The 21718-nt window shown below is 38.3% G+C and overlaps 1 protein-coding gene across 1 annotated transcript in view; it reads right to left on the reverse strand.

The window, feature by feature from the left end:
- SNCA (synuclein alpha) overlaps positions 1-21718 on the reverse strand; it is a 644131-nt gene that overhangs the window by 593355 nt on the left and 29058 nt on the right. Inside the window, exon 2 of the mRNA XM_085640845.1 lies at positions 18230-18381. Within this exon, the coding sequence (XP_085496971.1) occupies positions 18230-18350 (121 nt within the window). The 5' untranslated portion in view covers positions 18351-18381. The remainder of the gene's footprint in view (positions 1-18229; positions 18382-21718) is intronic.

Genomic DNA, 21718 nt, shown 5'->3' on the forward strand with positions numbered 1-21718 from the left:
ACAGTAGTCCAGCATCTATGATAACTGTGTAAATTATGTACATATGCAGTGCAATGTTTGTAAATATACGTTTATTATGTTTTAAGATGTCACTCACCTCTGCACTATAGCCACTGACAACTACAATCTATAAGTCACCACTTTATTACACAAGCGGTATGTACAGTCTTTAATATACATAATAATTCTCAGTGTTGTCTTGTACGCGTAGATATATTCTATATACAGGTTCTTGCCCGATCCCCCGTGGTTTTCGATACCGGATCTGCCACTTTCTGGGCATTACACTTATCCTCCTCAGGGCCCAATCATTTCCTATGTAGATAGAATTTTAGGATCTTGTTTTGAACAATAGACCAAATCGACACAATTTTAACAGACATATCGCCTGTCAGCTTCAATACGGGGTTCTGCTGACTATATATGCCGTTCATTTTTTGCTCATCTTAGATACTGAATAAAGTTGACCCCACCGCGTTTCGTCAATTTCTCTCCGTATTAATTAGGGTTTACCTGATCCAAGATGGCCGCCATTTCTTGGCAAAACAAGGTCCTAACGCGACGCTATATTTGAATTATGAACTGGTTTTGGTATCATGATTCTGACATTGCCTACACATTACGTTTCATGTATATTCTAAGGTACCAGCTCCAACCTGATTTATTGTACACACACCCGACCAGACGTCGTGTTCATTTTATCGGCATCAAAATGCATACATGCACGTAACTTCTTACGTTTAGAACAAGCCACGGGATGGATATTAATCACATTTTGATCCCATAACATACATTGGATAATACGAATCGCAACAGCCTTATACATGGCGCCTGCGGTTACTAACATTTTATCTGTACACATGACAGATTTCCGGTCATGTGACTTCCGATTGCGAGTTAAAAACATGCCGAGTGATTCCAACCGGCAACTCGAATTGGAGCCAGACGCGGATGGGGGCAGTCGCATACCACGGACACATTCTCCACTACTCGGAGGTAAGAGATTTACCAACAACACCCGGGACGCACATATTCTGTGTTTTACCCCCCTTCCCCCTTTTGGGGTTTTTGAACACTCTCGATCTTAATAGTGGTTCCTCATACGGAAACTATTATTTGTCTCGTTGATCTTAGATGGGAACTTTTCCTTAAATATTGAGCACAGCTACCGAAGAAATTCGTTTACCTTACAAGGATTGGCCCCCCCCGTCGATTGTCTGTATGACCTGGAATTATCGTCATACATAAAGTATGTATTTCTTCCTGGCACATGCCCGTTATTAGCTTAATCACTTCATTTTTGTGTCCCACTTACGTGGTTACTTATAGCTATATGTACAATTTTTTCTTTTGTACCTTATTCATTGCAGTGATTGATAACTAGACAGTGTTCAGGTCAGTTTACTCTCCTTTTCACTTGAAATAAATAACATATTAGCTAAATTTACCTTCACTAGTATCTATATGACTGGCATCTGCCCTTATACCACCTATTTGGGTTTTTGACTCTGCATACCGCATGGCTCACTCAGTAGACAGCACATGAAAAGGATTTATATCACATATGTGAAACTTCACAATATGTCACCCTCACGCTAGAGCTATATGTATCTGGTTGGTCACAAACTGATGTAATAAGGCTAGTATTCACCTGACCTCACGGTTCATGCTAAATACACTATAGCCTTGTGATACCACCTCCCACGAGGAAAAAACATAATTCTGACACCTACCCTGGGAGCACATTTGTTTAAAGTGTCAACAAATGTATGCAACTTCTTGAGTTAACAGTTGGACTAATGTCAATTACCATATCAATTTGTACCTAGCCGTGAACAAGTCGCATGTACAATAATACTAGAGGCGACGAAACACGTGTTGGCTTGGAAACCACTGTGAAGACTGCGAAATTACTATGAGAACAAGAATATTAAATTGAAGAAAGTTACAAGAAAGAAACGGAGATTCACTTATTGTGTTACATGTTTTACTTGACGTAATAATCTATGTAAACTTTATTTCTGCGTGTGCTTGGGTACCTTTGTTCATGTTCATATTAGATTTGACAACAGGCAATAAAATAATCAATATTTCAGATTATTTTGCTTTTTTAGATGTAAAAACTAAGAAGAGGGATTATAGACTTTTGTGTTTTGTATTTTATTGCCATTGTTGGAATCAACTGAATTAGATTAATAAAAAATGCAACATGATTACAATTTGTCTGTGCAATAGTGACCTGGGATTTATCTGCTCATTCAGCCAGTTTAGAACTGTGGTGGGATTGCTTCAGTGGGAGAAAACAACTCAGAGAAATTGACTTCCAGTCTGGTAAGTAAGGAATAGAATTTCATGCGCTGAATCCCTGGACTCTAAATCTACCTCGTCTTTTGTGATTTGCTTCAAGGTGGGCCCTGTCAATTTGTTGTTTTTTATTCACCACAGACCTCGATTGTAAATGTATCTGCGAATCCTGCTTGATACAGCTTCTGGATAAGTCCCCCTGAAATATTTATATATCAGGCACATTGATCTAAACATCTTACTAATATTAACAAGGAACCGTTCTAATATTAAGGACGCCAGTGGTAGGGTCCTTTTTGTGAAGACCATTATTATTATTACATAATATTAGAATTACTTGAGGAAAAATAAGTACATTTTTATAGTCTGGCTTGACCGCACAGCTGTCAACAGACTATTATGTGAGAATCGCTAGAGAGGTGTTTGGTTCCCCCACATGTTGGGGGCCAGGAGTATATGTTTTGACTGGACAGAAGTTCAGTGCTTCCACAAATAAGTGCTTGCCTTCCACACAGCTGTGATCCTTTTGTTTATTTATTCAGCTGCCTGTGCTTGAACTTTCAGGGGCACACACTTGACGTTGTAATGCTATTAACATGTCTTGGATAACTACATCATTTATGGTGTCTTTCTCTGGCACCAGCACAGATGGGAGAAGGGCAATGTTTAACCTACATGGATGTTAATGTCTGGCTTCACAGTGCAACTGTCTCCTGACCTTTAAACCTTCACCAATATTATTTTACAGTTCTTTTTGCTTCCACACAAATACGTAACCATTCCTCAACTATTTACTAGTAATGCTTCACATTACCATACAACATCTCTTTAACCCCTTCGATGCGCATGACGGAGCGGTTCCGTCATGCGCATCGGTTGCGCTGTGCGTATGACGGAACCGCTCCGTCATGGCCCCGCCCGTGCAATAGAACCTTCAGCACAGTGCGGTAATCCGCGCTGTGCAGAAGGGGTTAAAGCCATACCTAGTGGCATTGCCATTGTTTGTTCTATCTAGGAACCACATCCTGTATATTGCAAATTTTGTGAATTTGAAAGAAGACCTTATTCTTGGCTGAAAACATTTGTTGGATATGTATACATTGTTTTTTTTTTTAACTGCCAGATTCCACTCTGGATGGCTAAGTGAAAAACAGAGCCAAAAACTGGCAAAAAAGAAGGAAGTGCTCTGCATCATTTCTACATTTCAGTGGACCAGAGTCGATAATGTCTATCTTCTTGACACTGTTCTATTTCCAGATGTCCTTTACATAAGTTGCCACATTGGCCCGGCAGCCCAGTTGGCCAGGAAGGATTGATATTTGTGATCCAGCTCTTCTATGGATTATATTGTATTTGTAAAATAGATCACAAGTTGTTCATCTCCCGTTCTGTGTTTTTACTGGCTTACAGCAGGGCATTCAGTAAGGCTCCTCGCTGAGCCATACTCTTTTGAATCTCTATATATGCCCCTTGGCCCAGCTGATAAGGTCTCATGGGATTAATTTTATGAAATATGTGGATTATACACAGCAGAATTCCTAGCCACTCTACAGTTTGTCAGGATCATATGGTAGTCATTCCTTTATGGCTATCACTTAACTCCTTGAAATTCAATATTGACAAGACAAAGGCTTCCCTTTTCTTTTCATTGGCTGCCCCTCTGCAGTTATCTCTAAGGACCTATGGCTAGCATCACTTGGCTCGCCACCCTCTCAAGTCAAAGTGGCCCATAATTTAGGTGTCTACTTTAGTAACCATCTGTCGCTCATCAGTTAACTCAACCATCTTTTAACTACTTGCTTTTTTCTCTGGCATGTGTTCAATAAAATCCTACCCTTCCTCCCATCTTTGGTATGTCCATTTGTCATTCAGTCCACAATTGTAAGCGGATTAGTTTATTGCAATTCCCTTTATTTTGGTTCACTGGCTGGGCTTTTAAAGTGACTACAATGGAATTTGAATGTTGCTGCTATATTGGCCTTGCAGTGGTCAACTATGACCTCCACCTAGGCACCTCTGAAGAGTGTACATTGGTTGCCAATCATCAACAGAATTAGTTCTATAGCCATATGCATGGTCCACAGACAAAATATGATTTGAAGTATGGTGTCATGAAACTCATGATTCTAGTTAACTAAGGATGCAACCTTTATATATGGACATAATTCAGACTAGTCAAATTGACCACATGGGGTTTGGGGTATTGTGAAAGAGTAAATAGCCAGTTTCTTGTAGTTCATAGCTCAGAAGTTAGTTAAGATTGGAAAGTCTTGCATTTATAAAACACTGGTGGTTTAACTAATCCTCTTTTTAGGCAGATTAGGTGAAAAGCAACAATATGGCAATAGGGGAAACAGGCATTATTTCCTAGCACTAAAGGATGACAGCAATAGTTGCAAAAGGGTTTGTATGCAGCAAGTCCATTGGAACAAAGTCCTAAAATACTCCTCCACCCTTTTGATTCTTTTCTAAAACTCTAGGATTTACCTGTGATTTAATAAAACCTTGACATTCCACTTCACTCTTTACACCCAGTGCCGTCCAGGACCTCAAGCAGAGTCTACACCTCTCCTAGTTATAGATGTGCAGCACCTACCTGAAACCCAACCATATCAAAATGGAATTACTGCTAACTATTTTTAAAAACAAAAAAGAAATGGTCCAAACTTGGCTCTATGATTCGAAATTAGACAGATTCAGGTCCTGATTCTCACTAGGACCCATCCTTGAAATCCATCTCACCTTCAAGGAATATATCCCCAAAAAGACCAAGATGGCCAAGAGACAGTTTTCCACATTAAAGAAAGTAAAACTATTTACCTACGAAAGTGAACTCAGAACTGCCAACCAAGGCCTTGTACTCTCACATCTTGTTAGCGGTAACACTCAGATCCTTGATCTCCCAGACATCAAACTGGTCCAGATGAAAAGCATTCTAGATACAGCATCACAGATCATCAAGCAAGCACCAAAATCAGCATCTTTTCAACAAAAACTTGAAGTGGATGTTATTTATACTGATAAACTCTAAAGCCTGAGGAGTCAGATTGTCTTTGGTGTGATTAATAGCACATACTCTTCTGACACACTCATAATCAAGAGGATTTTCAAAAAGCAAAAACCAGCAATTGACCAATAATCAAAAAATAGCAAATGTGCTTAACCTCTGCTGGTGCTTTGGGATTCAGATGCCAATAACTAAAATAATTTTAACAATGCAAGATTACAGAGAATTACATGATTACTTATTATTAATCTTCATACACAAAATTCGAATTGTACTTGCTGTTGTACTTTGAGATCAAAAAAGATACAGGTCTACAATAAGAGCACCACTGGCTAACAAAAATGAACTTTGATGACATCATGACCTGCTTAAGTTGCAGGTGTTTCAAAGAGGAAGAACAAAGATCCATCCAGAGCATGATAGAACAAATGTTACCAAGTGCTGTAGCAATGGTGCTAGATTTAAAACAGGAGGTTAGCTTATGCGTGATTTCATTATCTAGCACTTAGACCTACGTTTATTAATAGAGAAAACCAAAAATCCCATTTTAACACTATGCTGGGGAACAAAAACATTGCGGCTTGCATGATCTATAATAAAATACCATATTGACTTATACTCCCATGCAAGTTACCTTATAGTGTAAGTTTGTCAGCAAAAGATAAATTCCTGTTCACAGTGGTGAACAAAAAATGATGCAATGTCACTGCATATTTTTGAGAGTCTCAGGGAGTTGACACAGTTTGCAGGAAATAGAAGGGAAAGTAGAAGGGGACCTAGTAACAACAAACTGATGTGGAAAAATGTTAATTGCATGAAGAACTACCTATGATTTCTAAATAGCCAGCATGTGTGTGCCCCAAACACACCAGTAACAATCTTTGAACAACTTACAAAGATATTTTTGTTTGAAACATCCAGTGAGATATTTCCTTAAAGATTAAAGATTAGAGATTCAAAGAGTTTAGGTAAGTGCAGGTGTTAGCTAATAAAACTTTATAAAAGGAATTTATCATTTTTATCATCAGTAATATGAAATAAAATACCAAAATAAGTTAACACTTTTTATTAACATTTTACAATTATTTTATACAGTTATGGAAGTGTATTCTAGACAATGTGATAATGATCATTTCAAATGTAATTGCATTTCATATAAACAAACAATGTTTTATTATTTTCAGACTATATTATCTACTGGCGGTCGCCAGTAGATAGTTATAGTTAGGACCGTGTTTCCATAGGAAATCCGCAACATTCTATTTGGAATAACTTTGGCGCCGATTGACGAATCCTCACGCAATTCTCAAAATAGGTGGGGCGCTCCGCTCCGCTCCTTCCCTGAAAGTCTCGGGGGGATTCATCAAGCGGGGGCTGAGAAAAAGGGGGGGTCCCAAACGCGTTTTCCCCATGCATTTTTCCATAGGACCTTTAGTCCGAGCTACAGCCCGAACGGCTGAACAGAATTACTTGAAATTTGGCAGAGAGGTAGCCCTCAGGTCAGGGATGTGCCTTTTGAAGGTCTCGTGTAAATCTGTTCAGTATTTCCTGAGAAAATAGCATTTAAATCAATATATATATCTATAGGCGCGCTCCGAGCGCGTACCGTAAGCTTACCGTACGCGCACGCCGCCGTGCACGAGCGCGATTCTGATTGGTTGTTAGATCTTAGTAAACATTCGAATCGGTCGAAACCAGGAAGTGTCGGCCGCCATTTTGTCTCTCGCAGTCTGAGGGGGTGAAAAACAAAGGTGGAGAACGTGAAAAGGGGGCAGGGTGGACAGTTCCTGACCCCCTAGCCTTTGTCAGGGGGTCCCAGAAGGACCCCCAAGGGCAAAAATTAATTGTAATTTTTTTTCGAAAAATCGCGGAATGCGCGTTGCGTACGCGCACGGCGTAAACGGAAAAATTCCGCGGACTTCGCGTAACGATTCCGCGACTACGCGTACCGTGCGCACACGGCAAAAAAAAAAAATACATAACTTAGCATTTAAAAAAACGTACAAATTCACTGAAAAAACCATAGGTTTCACACACGTTATAGTTAGGAATTAGCATTTAAAAAACCTTGCAAATTCACTTAAAAAACCATAGGTTTCACACATGTTATAGTTAGTAGGACATTTCACTCGTGAAAAACCAATGAAATTCCCCCGTTATAGTTAGTGCAGGCAACTATAACTCACGCGACCGCAATCCTCTGCTGATGACGTCAGATATTACATCACTGATGACATATATGTTTTTCTGAAAAAAAAATATTTGTAATATATGTATAGCTAAAAATTAATGGAAGAAGACATGGGTAAATAAGTGTCTAAATACAGTGATGTAATATCTGACGTCATCAGCAGAGGATTGCGGTCGCGTGAGTTATAGTTGCCTGCACTAACTATAACGGGGGAATTTCATTGGTTTTTCATGAGTGAAATGTCCTACTAACTATAACATATGTGAAACCTATGGTTTTTTAAGTGAATATATATATGTATATATATTGTGTTGAAATAACATCATACCATAATAGTGCATTATTTATACATCACGTCATTGTTGTGTTTTTTAGTTTAATTACACAAATATCTTCTAAATTAGATATATATTATATCATATCATGTTATGTTGTATATTATTTGGATCAGCTAACATATTATTTGCACATGAGAGCACAAATAATTATTTAAATATAGAATAATTCCTTGCTTTGTTATTTTTAAATAATTTTAGGCAACTTTGAAATAGATTAAATTCATATACATCTCAGAAAGTTTGCATGGACTTGGAAAGATTTTTTCTGATGTGCAGGTAGAAAATGAGGCACAGGTGATTTTTTTAATCTACAAATTATGCATATGTTTGTCCACAAGAAAATGGCTTGAGCAGCAAATACCTTGAGGAACAAATTTTCTCTTTGAACCAGTCATCTTCTGGTATCTCCCATGTTTTCTGAGTGTGAGGTGCCCTCGTGATTAGTTTTCAAGCAATACACTGATAAGGAACGTTTGTAAAATATATGATAATTTTGTGCCATTTTTTGAGAACTAGGGCCAGAAAAGTTTGATTTCCACATCCCTATTCAAAAATGTATTATGCACTAGAAACCTTTGAAATTTGATGACATTGCTTTTTGTTTACTAAGCATGTGTAGACTCCTGGCATTGTCTATAATGTAATGCCTCACCCTCCATGAAAACATACTTTTAGAAATGTCAGAGGTCTCTAGGGGATAACAACTACTGTCTCCTGAGAAACTACATACAGAGTGATGCATTTGTACCTAAAGTTACTTTTTTGTTCATATCCCTCTATTTTCCATTATCTTAATAGTAAATGGTGGGGAAAACATTCATTTAACCAGATGTTCTTTTCCCACAAAAAAGAAAAAGGTTTATCAACTGTGAATATCTTTTTAAAATCTTGAACAAATGCAATCGAGAAGTCCTTTTGGTGCCTCCCATCAAGCCCTTTATTAACGTTCAAAATCAGTTATTGTCACCAATAGAATCAAATCTCAACCAATCCACATCAAACGGATTACTCAAGGTAGCTGCCTCACACCTCTTTCATTTGCTTTAGCCCTTGCAACTCTTACCATCTCTATCAGACACATTGTTATCATACAGGTGATGAAAGTAGAGAGAAAGCCTTCAAAGCCTCCTTCTATGTAGGTGAGATGCTGGTGACTCTTTTTTCTTACGCCTCATTAACAGCTTTGATCTTTTGCAGTTTGCATTACTAACCAGTGAATATTTAAAAAAATAATATTTCTTTACCTGCAGCCAGACAAACTGATTCAGAATTCTTGCAATATGAATGGTCCAAAGGTCAAATACGTTGTTTGGCAATCATATTTAATGAGACCGTTTGTTCTATAGTTGAGATAAATGTTACAAATGTATTGGTCAATGTCAATGAAGCAACTGAATATCTTATGGCCTATTTTGTGGGCACAGCATAGCACTATAAATGTGCATCCAGCCCATATTAATGCATTTACTTTCCCACCCACCAAGTTCCTACACAAAGATACCCACTGCCCCAGAATTTGAGCAATCAGTTTGGAATTGAAATGTCAAATCAAAGCCTTTGACTTTCCTGAGCTCAAGAGGTATCACAGCAGCTTCCTTATTTATGAACTCAAACCCTGACTTGCACAAACTACACAATAACCCCCTAAATAGATCCACATTGAGGAAAGTTCACTAATGACATGTCTCTCTAAATGGCACTTTTTGCAACAAAAAGAAAATCGATTTCAACTGTAAATACAACAACATTTGCTACATGATCATTTAGAATTAAAGCAAAACACAAAAGGTTTAATACCAAAAAGCCTGAAGTTGACTGTTTCTGGAATAGTCCAGTCATCACTATTACAAAGAAATAATTCATTGGCAGTATTGAATTAACCATCACAATCTTTATTTTCTCCATCTGGGAATCAAAGAAATCCTGAAACTTGCACCTCAGAGAATTGTGGAGCTACTTACATATCAAAGTTAGTTTAAGCACTACGTTAATAAACATAACCTCTCTCACAACTATATGCTGTGTCTTCTTCAAGGTCTGATTTTCTTTGACTAGAATTTGAATAAAGTCTCTCCTTTCTATCCATATTTGCAATACCAATATCAGAAAAGGAATAAAACCTCAAGGTAAACTTGCAGCCAATATACACTCATTGGATTTACAAACCAACAGAGAGTTGGAGCACAGCCTCTGACTTTCAATTATTCTTCAGAAATTTACTTAAGAGCTTACCAGTGCCAGACATACTTTTCAGGTGCAACATCTAAAATAATAAATGTTTCTCCAGTGCCTCTTTGTATGCAAAAATGAAACTGGGGACCATATTGATCACAAATGCCTATATTGCTTTGTAATGTTGGAGAATACGTTCTATATTAGACATTATTGGCCCTCAACCACACCATTGTCTACAGTGGAGCTTCCACCATTAAAATAATCTAATAAAATATGTATTAAAAACAATAAATTGATTTACAATTTCAGGGCCTCATTTATGAGGTTTTACTGTAGGGCAGCACCGCAGACCTCTCTGCAGCACTGCCCTACAGTAAAAGAAAAGGGCAGGAATGTGCAGCATTTTTGAGATATGGCGCATTCCTGTCCTTTTCCCCTTTGACGACGCACAATGGGCTGCCGTGCGCCAACGCAGGCACTTTTGCACCATGGTGCTTGGGTGCCGGCGTTGAGGGGATGATTTTTTTTGTGCAGGAAGGGATCCCTTCCTGCACAAAAGCAATCACACAAGGCTTTTTTCCTTTTTCGAAGTATGCTGCAGAATGCAGCACACATAGAACGAGGAAAAAACGAGGAGAAATAAAGATATGTCTCCTCGTTGTGCCTTCCTTTGGCGCTGCCTCAGATTTACGATTTCTCGTAAATCTTGGGCAGTGTCAAAAAGCCATGGATGTTGCTGGGAATACCCCCAGCAACACCCATGGAAAGCCCCTATGACACAGAAAACTGATTTAAAGGGAACCATATTTATGAGGCAGAATTAAGCCAAAAAAAGGGGCTTAGTGCAGCCTCATAAATATGGAGCAGGCTCCTGCGCCACAGTTCGCCACAAAAATTGACATTCTGTCAGCGCAAGGGACTCATAAATGAGGCCCTCAATACATAAATACATTATAAAAACCTAGGGTCTCGTTTACATGCCCATTGCGCAGCCAGTGTGTCACTTTTTTTGACGCACAGGTGGAGCAATGGCCTTGCCCATATTGACAAGGCCACGTAAAGTCACCCTGCAAGACTTTTCATTGCCTTGTAAATATGGGCCCCTTTCACGGGCGTTCCATGGGTGTTGCTGTGTGTGTTTCCAAGCATCATCCATGGAACTTGACGCATTCCCAGATTTAGAACATTTGGTAAAACTGAGACTGTGTCAGAATCCTACGCCTCCCCAGGGGAAGCGTAGGAATGGTGCAACGAGGAGATATACTTTTATTTCTCCTAGTTTTTCCTCTTTCTATGCATGCTACATTTTGCAGCATGCATAGAAAGAGGAAAATGCCATTAAAGATTGTTCTTGTGCAGGAAGTTGCCCCTCCCTGCACAAAAGCAATTATGCCCGCAGTGCAGGCAACCTTTTTTTAATTTTCTTGTAGATGTGGCCCTAAGTTCTTTTGAAGCTTTCACCTAATATTCTGGGAAAAATATTACCAGACTTTATTTAAAAGGGACGAAAAAATATGGTGTGCTTTTTATTAAATCCTTATACGAGGGAAAAACATACTGCATTGTATTTTTCATTATTCACACAGGAAAATTAATTTAAAAGTTGCTTTAAAGCAAAAAGAAGATTTCAGAAAAGATGCAACTGTAGCGTATAGGGTTAATTTGTCCTGCACTGGTACGGAATGCCGTATTTTCAAATTCTTTTATGAAATCACTACTACTTTGTCCTTTTTCACTCATTGTGATTTTAGAAAATACAGCAAATTAATATTTAATTATTTTTATGTTTAATGTGGCCAAAAACTGCATCTGGAAACTTTCCTCACAAAAACAGCATTTTCAGGGTAATTTAAGAAAAAAATAATATACAAATATATGAATTTCATCACTTTAGCCCACTTCCAAGTGCTAGACCAGTTGTTACAGGCCCTGAGGCCAAGTTATTGAATCGAGCCGGGACCACTGAGGTTAAAATGTTCTAAATGAGAACGAGAAAGACAAACACTGGAATGTTGGAGCAGAAGGCTTATACCAGCCATGATAAGCCTTGAGTCACTTCATTGTCTTCAAGTGAGATACCAACATTCCAATATAGCCTTAAAGCCCGCCGTAGCAGGCTATACCAGTCATTAAACGCCTACTCCAATGTTAAAGGTCAGAACCGAATGTGAGGGCCTTTAAAAGGAGAAGGGCCTTTAATGGCTGGTATAGCCCACTACGGAGGGCACAGTGTTCTAAATAGTAAAACAAAGGCTTTACGAAGCTCGAGGGGGTTGAAAACTCCTTGGGCTCCCTGAGACCTTTATTCACAGCAACAGCTGTGAACAAAGGCAAACATTGGAATGTTGATGCTCCGGGTTTTACCAGCCATTAGAAGCCCAGACCACTCCGTTGTCTTCAATGGAGCATTCAATATTCCAATGTTCTAATTAAAGTTTCACGGACCTCCATTAAATATGTTTTTTGCAAAATATATACAGTCATTTGCCAATGAGTAGAGTCTTTGGTTGTTCAGCAAAGGCACCCTGGCAAAAACTTGGCATTGGGCACATGTGTATGAAAACCAATTCAGTTTTATAATCAATGGAGGTTGCCAGCTTTTTAGCTGGGGGGAGGGAGGTATGGGATGGTGAGGGAGCAGGGTTTTGGCAATTATTAACTCAGCAGGTGCCCTGAGGCTGTAGCCTGAAGTAATCACAAATAAGACTTGAAATGCAAATAAGTCATTTGAAAAGGATGAGTCAAAGAGAGACTTCATAGCAAAATGTTCAAACGTTTCATGTTTCTGCCGTCGGTTTTACGTTGAAATATTTACTTCATCTGTATCTTTACATTGTGTACATTGCTCTCCTTTTTCGTTTTTGTTTTAAATGGTAAAGTAATCTGCATTCAACGCAAATTCCATCTCAAATCCTCGGCGTTTTTGGCAACACACGCCAATGTTACATTTCTGAACTTGTGGGACCTTCCAACATTTAATAAATAGGGATATTAATGTTTTGTCTCATGTAAATATAAAACTAAAGATATGTTGAACATTAGCTGAAGTGGATTTATCACAGTCCGTGCAAGACCCAAATTACAGATATCAAGGGTGACAGAAAACTGTAGTATTAGAAATAGGGGAGGCTTTAGGAGTAAACTATAAGCAGGAAGTCAAGAGGTTAACTGTGTACCTTTCTAAGCAAGTGTGTCACTTTCTTGACTGGCTTATCTGTTGCAATTTTCTAAAGCAAGATTCTTTAAACCATGTATTTACCAACTACAAATGTAATTCCAGGAATATTCCTATAGTTGCTTACAGACAAACAAGGGTCGCATGTCTACTGAATTGAGCAGCAGCCTCTGTTCCATTATTCATTATTGGTTAATTGCAAGCATTGAATTGTTATGGAATAACCTAGGGTAATCTGCATATAATATTTCAATATCATTTGATTGCTTATCTTTCTTTTCCACTGTCCTCTTAGTGTACACTGAATGGCCGAGCAAATTAAGAAATGCAGAGATGCATCACTGCACTCACACTTTTGTTTGTTTCATTGCATATGGCAGATTCCAGGTCATTCACTTGAGGGACGTATAGCATGAAAACATATAATACCACTCAAAAAACACACATACATTGCAACCCTTTATCAAATTACGTAGTAATTTTCTCAATCCTGGAGTTCAAGATATTGCAAAGACAGGTTAAGGATATGGAACATGAAGCAGATCTGCCGAACAGAAGGCACGATCACTTTTTCTAGCCACTGCAAGAAAGAGATTTGTAAATTACGTCAACGACAAACATAATAAGAAAGGCATTGAGGAACTTACATATGGGTTCACCGAATTTCATAGTTACTAAATTAAAACAGCAAGGAAGAAAGTACATTTCTTTAAGAAATTGTTATTTCAGGCAGTGTTTGTTTTTGGGTAATAAACGAAAGGGGGTTATATTCATTCTGTCGCAGATGCTTGTTTTGGGCTCTGGAAAGGACACTAACGGAAGAGTGACAAAAAATTGTAAATTTACTTTGACTTTCTTTCTAACATTTGAAGTAAGTTTCTGATTGGTCTGGAATGCACAGCGAATTCAAGCAGTAAGCCTAGGTGCTGTAACTGTTGAGAATTTCCATTTAAAACAAAGCAAGGGCATTTCCACATTGTAAATGTACAAGTGTACATTTACTGGTGAGAACATTTCTTTCACGAATGTGCAGTGTTTAATTTGTAACAGAATAAGTGCCAGGGCTCTCGTCAAGAGGCCACTGCACCTTCCACCACACTTTGCCCGTGCTATGCAGCCAATGATAGTAACAACACGACTACTAACAATCACACTCCTACAAGTGTGACAATTTGGACTATTTTAGGCCACCAAAGCTATAAGAATGGCTTGGACGGCAGGAAATAGTCATTTTTAATGAATATAGCATTCATAATTAACTGTTGTTGTGGTCATCTCGAAATGAGGTAGATGGCGCCACCTTGCGGTAGGCTGTCGCAAGCACCAGTGCTGACAATTAAGTGCCGCTGCTGAGCACCGGAAAGCACCGGCTCAAATTAAGCAATGCGAATGTGCTATTTTTCACTCATTTAAGAACCCCTTCCACTACATTCCAACAATTTTCTGGGATGTTTCCTTTTCGTCCTCGAGCATTTTCTCATTGGGAATTGGCCATGGAATAGTTTGTGAGTTCCCAAAAACAAGAACATTTGCTAGCCTTATCACACTGAACAGGCCCTTCCCATCCTGCAGAAACTGATCCTTGACTTCCAGAGATTTACGGACACAAAAAGTGTGTGAGTAAATCTTATTACGATGTGAAACAACTGTTTGTGAATCATATAAAATCATAAAAAGCACATTTGTGCAAGTTTTAAGTTTGTGTTGGGATTCATAATACGGTTATTTGGGTGTTTGCGTACACATTTGCCTGTCACCCCTTTGAACCTTTGAAACACGTACCATTATCCTCGTAATAAAGAATCTTCAGACCCTAGCATGTGGAATTGCTAGGGTTTCCTTTGAGCAATACTACTTCAATTTCAAGTCCAAGATTTCCAGGGAGCAATTCTAAGAGTCCTAGCTCCGAATAATTACCAGCGGCAGAGATTATTTCAAGAATTACACCCATCATTTTTTTGATTTTCCTAGTCAAGAAGAAAGGAGGCAGTAGGGTCTACGGCGTCCGTAAAGAGATGGCCAGTCTTGCCAGAGGAGGAAGCACACACAAGGTTCACGTTATGTTTTCTTGCAATTATCATAGATAAGCCACGTTTATTGAATAATGCATTAAATGTTCCGTCATTGTAGCTGTTTGACAAAAAAAGGGTAACTTTATGAGTTGTAGGTTTATAGGAATAGTTTGTAAATGGTAACCTTTTCCTGTCACTCATTAATATCCCTTGACCAGAACAAAGAAATTTATGAAAAGTACATTTCAGTGTTAACACATTCTTCAAAATGGGATATTTTCGAATGGTGGAAATTTGCTTGTTTATGATTCCATTTGAGTGCAAATCTGCCTATAGGTTTTCTTCCTTTTCTCTTCACTGAGAAACCATGTTTTAATGACAGAAACTCTTTTTCCCCTGAAATGTGGGAGTTTTCCATGCTATCTCCCTCCGTGTAAGAATGTTTTTGGTGGATGTATGTATTTAATGCTCGAAATGGCCTTGTGGATGTATGTGAATATCCAATATTATGACTTTGTGGGGTTCCAAATTGTCCATTGTCCTGACTCCCTCTAATGTCTTGATTTCTATTAAGCTACACTCATGATAAAAGTGCCATATTTTCACATTTTTCACAGTTTTAAGTGGAATTTAGTCAGAAAATATACAATTTGTGATTGATAATTCAGTATTCTACATTTCGTACTGCAAATCACTTTTTGAGAACAAAAGTGACATTCAGGGACTCAAAATTCATTATGAAAGCAGACCAATAGCTTTCATGAAATTATGGTGTGCTCGGTTTAGGTAATGGGCTATTGTAATACAAAAAAAGAATGCAATTTCTTAATATTTGGGTGGGATTTAAGGCCTGTTTCTTGCAGAAAATCTGTGGACATCAAAATCACATTAGGCATTCCAAACTGCATTTATTTCAGCCACACCAATAGCAAATTGACACAGTTTCACAACTTGAAACAAAGATGAAATGTTCAACAATGTATATTTTTACTACTCATGGAGACTTTTCTACAATTGACACGAGGATTTAATGCGGGTTCTTGGTTATAGAATCCTGACCAGCTCAGTACAGTATGAAAAGAAGCTCCGGTGAGAATGCCTTGACTTCAAATTCTGACACTCATTTTCTACAACTACAAGAAAGTGAATTACATGCCAAGCAGTCAAACACCAAACTAGCAAAAAGGATTCAGGACACATTTGATTCTTCATCACATAATGTATAGTAAAATTATCATTTAAGACCCCATGATCAGATACCCAACAAGTAGCCCACTCTAGCACTATCAAAAGAAAGCCTGAAAAACAAGAAATTATTAGAGGTACAAAGTAAGAAACTCCTGCTCATGATTAAGACATCATAAAGCTCCAAAAATAGCTGTTCACAAATATTGTAATACTCCCAACAAGCGTTATTAACATTTCTAAGAAAGACAAGACATTTTGAAACTAATAGTGAAAATGTTCTTTGCAAAAGAAGTGTAATAAAAAAACAAATGCTGGGAAATATGCCTATATGTCACGCTTACAATCAATATAATTTAAAATTTCACAGGATGCATTTCCTATATGTGTTGTTCCAAAAATAACTAGCCTATAAATTCAATGAATTATATAGGTGCTTTCAAAGCCCAAAAGCAAGCCCACACATTATAAGCCATGTGGTGTATTATGAACATTTATGAAGAAGGTGCCGATTCAAAATCACACATCAATGGTATTTCTGAGTTACTTCTCTCAAACTTAAAAATGGACCTTCCTTTAAAATAATGGCGTACTTCCCTTCGGCCAACACTAAATGCATAGTCATTTTTCAGGGTAATAGTGTAGAATATTTTCCATTGGTGAAATTTACAAGTTAATAGAGCTTTAAAGTTATCACCTATATCTTAAATTCTCCTACTTTCCATTACGTGCTACTTCTTTTTTAACTAAATTGCATAAATAATTATGTAAATTCTAGTTTGTAGTGTGTTTATAGCCTCTTAGTAGGAAACAGAATCTGCTCTCAGTGCTAAAAGGCCGTCTTCTCTTTTGTATGTGTAAATAAAAAAATAATTATCTCTTTCATCAGTAATTTTGTTGTTTTTTTGACTTCTTAAATTATTTTTTCATTTATTCTTTAAGGACTCATAAAACAAATTTATTATGATTTTAGATTATGTGTTATCTACTCTTTATTGCATGTATTTATGTAGTATAAACGTCACCAAACGGGAAGTGGAGTTCTCTACATATAGCAACATTATAAAGTAATGTGTAATAACCAAAGATCATGGGGCGAAAAGGGAATAATCAGTCTTTGGAATTTACATGAGTTTTGAATAGGTGTGTTTTTACCCATTTCCAGAAAGCAAGCACGTTTGTGTTGAGATAAAGTTCTTCGAGAGACAATTCCAGATTCTCAGTGTGTGGCCTGACAGAGAATTTGTACTTTTCACTCTATGTGGAGGCTGGATTTGTGGTGTGTTTATTTCTCTATTTTTGTGATATGGAGCTTATGTTTCAGTTACTGGGTAGCTCATGGTGGGTAGCTCATGGTGAAAGGTTTTCTGTATGTTGAAGGGCATTCTGAAATTTACTCTTGCTTCCACTGGAAGCCAGTGAAGGTCTCCCAGAATTGTTGTTTTATTAATCCATTTCTGATTGACCAGACATTCTGAAACATGGAGAAAAGCCTTTAAAAGAACTGGTCTAGCTAAGGGGAATCGGCTAATAAAGCATGTCCACTGTCAAAGGGTGTTAAAACTACTGTCAGCAGCACATATAAAATTACTGCATTTACCACTGTTCTAAAGCCAGATGCATAACGTTTTCCTACCATTCCCATAAATTATCTGACACATTCTGCTCTTTTGCAGGTTACATGATAGAATTATAAGCATGAAAATAAGATCTATACAATTATTTTCCAACAGACATATCTAAATCATTGCTCGATGGAACCACAGGTCAGGCATAATTAAATACATCTGTCCAATACCATACTCACAGTGTGCAGAACTGTGTAATAAAAATCCCACTTACCCATGTAGAGGACACCTTCTTTTGTCTTTCCTGCTGCCTCTGCTACGCCTTGTTTCGTTTTTTCTGCTGCTGCCACCACACCATCCTTGGCTTTAGAAAGCCCTCTCATGAACACATCCATGGCTTACAAATTCCTTCAAAGATCTTTTCACCTGCAAAGCACACACATTCATACAGTCAAGGTAATACACACTCAAGGAGATGTAGCCCAATACTCCAAAAATGTAGCCAACCTATTTCAAATTAAAATAAAGGACTATATCATGTATAATGGATAGCATAATATGAAAATAATGGTTCTTAACAATTCCTTGCGATGAATTTCTTGTGTGTTGGAAGACAGGAGGCATGTGAGTACCTTTTTCACACCCTGGTAACTTTAATTTATCAGAGATGTGATATCCAAAATGTCTATTGAACTGTTGGTATATTTGAAGGAGAATCATAAATCCAGACATAGAGAGTTTATACAATCAATGAAATGCTGACTGGGCTATTTGTTCCTGCTCCAAATATAGAACAATTTGTCTATGAACCTCTTCCATAGACGTATGTGGTGAAACAAAGGATTTTTTGTAGAATCATATATGAATCTGCACTCAAAGTAATTGACAAAATGTATGGCAAAATGAGGGGCAAAAGACGCCCCCATCAAAGTGGCTTTGGTCTGTAGAATTTGACAAACAATAGGTGTGCAACTGCTATCCCATTGTGCAATGCTGTAGGTAGAAGGTGCTATCAAAATCAAAATAGTTCTTAGTTAGAGCCAAATGCAGCAGTTCTATGATAAGTCAGTCTGTACCATTACTGTACCTGTTCGTGTGTTAAACACTTTGTAATCACCTAATACCGTCCAGTTGGGGTATAATCACATATGAGGACTCAGTTTTGAAGCATACTAGGAATTCCCTTATAGTTTCAAAAAATTGAATCCACAAGGTGGTTTATCGGATCGCCACTGTTGAGTTTATAGCTCTTCCAGAGAGGTACAGAGAGTTTTGTAGGTGCTTATGAATTTTGGGGAGAGTATACAACAATGGTGTTCGAAGAGATTTTGTCTTCAAAAAGTCAAGAGACTGGATCAATTCAACAATGAGCAAAGACAAAAGTAAGGGAGCAATGTGAGTCACAGAAGAAGAGAGGAAGATGTAGACAAGTAGAAAGATGAGTAATAAGAGAAGAATAGAGAGATGCAAGGTACAGAGAGCATTAAGAAAAGTAGTATCTTCCCTTGCATGGAAGTGGTATTGGTTGCCATGCTGACTTTAATGGAGCTGAGAAATTAACATTTGTTAAAGCAGATTTGTTCTTTTTAGAAATAGGGTGTCCTTTTTGTAAAACAGCTGATGCTTTTTTCATATCAGCTCATTTGAATACATGCAGATGAACTGCTGTGAAAAAGGAACGATTTTATTAGCAACAAGATATATCGTCGCCATGCAGATATCTTCCTGCTAAATAATAAAACTGTGTTTATACTGGTAAAAATTCAGTAAGAACTACCAATCAATTCAAGTAAAGGGTGGAGAAAACAACTGTGATATACCAAACACATTTAATTATTATTATGATGGATTAATGTTCACTGATTTAAACTAACAATTAAGTTTAATTAATTTGGTCTAAATTGCAGGTTCGCTGTATAATTATATTGTGGTTGATTGCACATTATGAGATGTGTTATGCGATACTCTATTAAATCTAGTGAAAATGAATATGTTAAATTGGATTTATTATTAATTGCAATAAATTCATATCTTACTGAATCAACTAACAGAAATATATGTTAAACTAAACGTATGTGGTTTGGTGAGTAGGCACACGACTGCCTGTATCAGCCCTACAAGGGTGGTTGAAGTGCAAGCAAACTGTGTCACTCCTTGCCGAAGTTGTGGTTAAAAGCTGGCATTTTTCAAAAGCAGCCTGTGAAAATAATACATGATAGGCATGAACACAAGCAAGACTACAAAATATGTATTCATTGATGATTCATCAGTTGCAGTGGTGGATGGTACGGACCAGGGTGGCGGTGTGGGGGGAGTAGAAAAAATAAAAATCACTTACCCCTTCGCCGGCTGCGTCTCTCCTCTGCTTCCCTTCCGACGAGTCCGGAATGGAAGCAGGAAACCACAGGCATTCCCTAAGCCAATCACAACGCTGCAATACAGCGTTAAGATTGGTCTGAGCACTGTGGTTTAGCGCTCACACCGGGACAGGTAGCCTGTGCATGTTCCTCACCAGGCTGTGTATTACAGCCTGGTGGGGAACATGCAAAGTACGCATGATTGTTTGACCAGGCAAAGACTGCTGGCCAAACCGTCATGCGCACTTAGGTGCTCACCACTATCCCCTCTGCTCATTGAACAGCCTAGCCCCGTCCCGCATACCTGCCTCAGCAGGGAAAAATAAAATCATAACAACAGCATGTTGTTATCGTTTTATTTTTCCTTTCTTGCACTGCTGAAAGAAGTGGGCCGACGCTCCTCCGCCTTAGCAGAGGAGCCGCCACTGATTAGTTGTTTCTTTACCTAATATATTGTTCAGGGCATATGAAAATGATATATAGCGTGCCTCTATCGACGGTCGATCCATTCTAAAGAACATGGCTGGTCAAGGGGACTTCTGCAGTAATAACAGGAGCATTCTGTGTCAGACTGGCAGAGTTTCATATTCAAAGATACAAGTTTAGAAGACGTTTAAGCCCATTTTTGTTCTGAAATGAAAGGAGAGACTTGTTCGTATCTGAAATAGATTGGGTCTCAAATTTATTTTGATGCCCAGGCACAGTTACTGGCCGCACCAAAGCATGCACAAATTGCACCACATGCATTGGCGAATGCAATAGCTGCTGCTGGCTATCTTGAATTGTTATTTTCTAACTTCCAAGATGTCTGCTAGGTTGCAGCTAGATCCCACATGAAGGCCATCTTGAAAGTATAACAAACAACATTCCACAATAGTCAGATGCTACTATAGGCTTTGACAATCTCCTCCTGCAGGAAAAGCTAGTAGTGAGCACCTATAAAAAAGCCTTCAGTCTACTAAACAAACTCGACTTGAATTTAGCTTGTATTGTCAAGTACTAGAAATACAAGCCACCTTCCTGAAAATCAGTTTCAAGCTCTGCACAGCGGGCAGTGACACATTAGACAACCAACTCTGGATGGAAATTTCCAAAATGGCTAGCCACTCCACTGCCCGGGACTATCTGGATCAATCGGTCAGAAAACCTACAGCAGGCTGATCTATGGGAAGCCCCCACCTATCTTCTAAATTTAATAAAAAAGTGAATTACCAAAATGGCCCATCAGATATCTTGGCTAGCTGACAAACAGAAAATGGCTTCATGCTCTCATGCCTGTTCCGTTCTAGGAAGTCACACAAAAATAGGGCCGCATCCGATCACAAACATACGCATGTCAATGCAGGTCAAACAACAACTCCTTCGATATAGGCTTGGGGGATCACTGACCTTGCACTGTCTACCCG

The sequence above is a fragment of the Triturus cristatus genome, chromosome 2_1 (assembly GCF_964204655.1).
Source record: "Triturus cristatus chromosome 2_1, aTriCri1.1, whole genome shotgun sequence".
Lineage (NCBI taxonomy): Eukaryota > Metazoa > Chordata > Amphibia > Caudata > Salamandridae > Triturus > Triturus cristatus.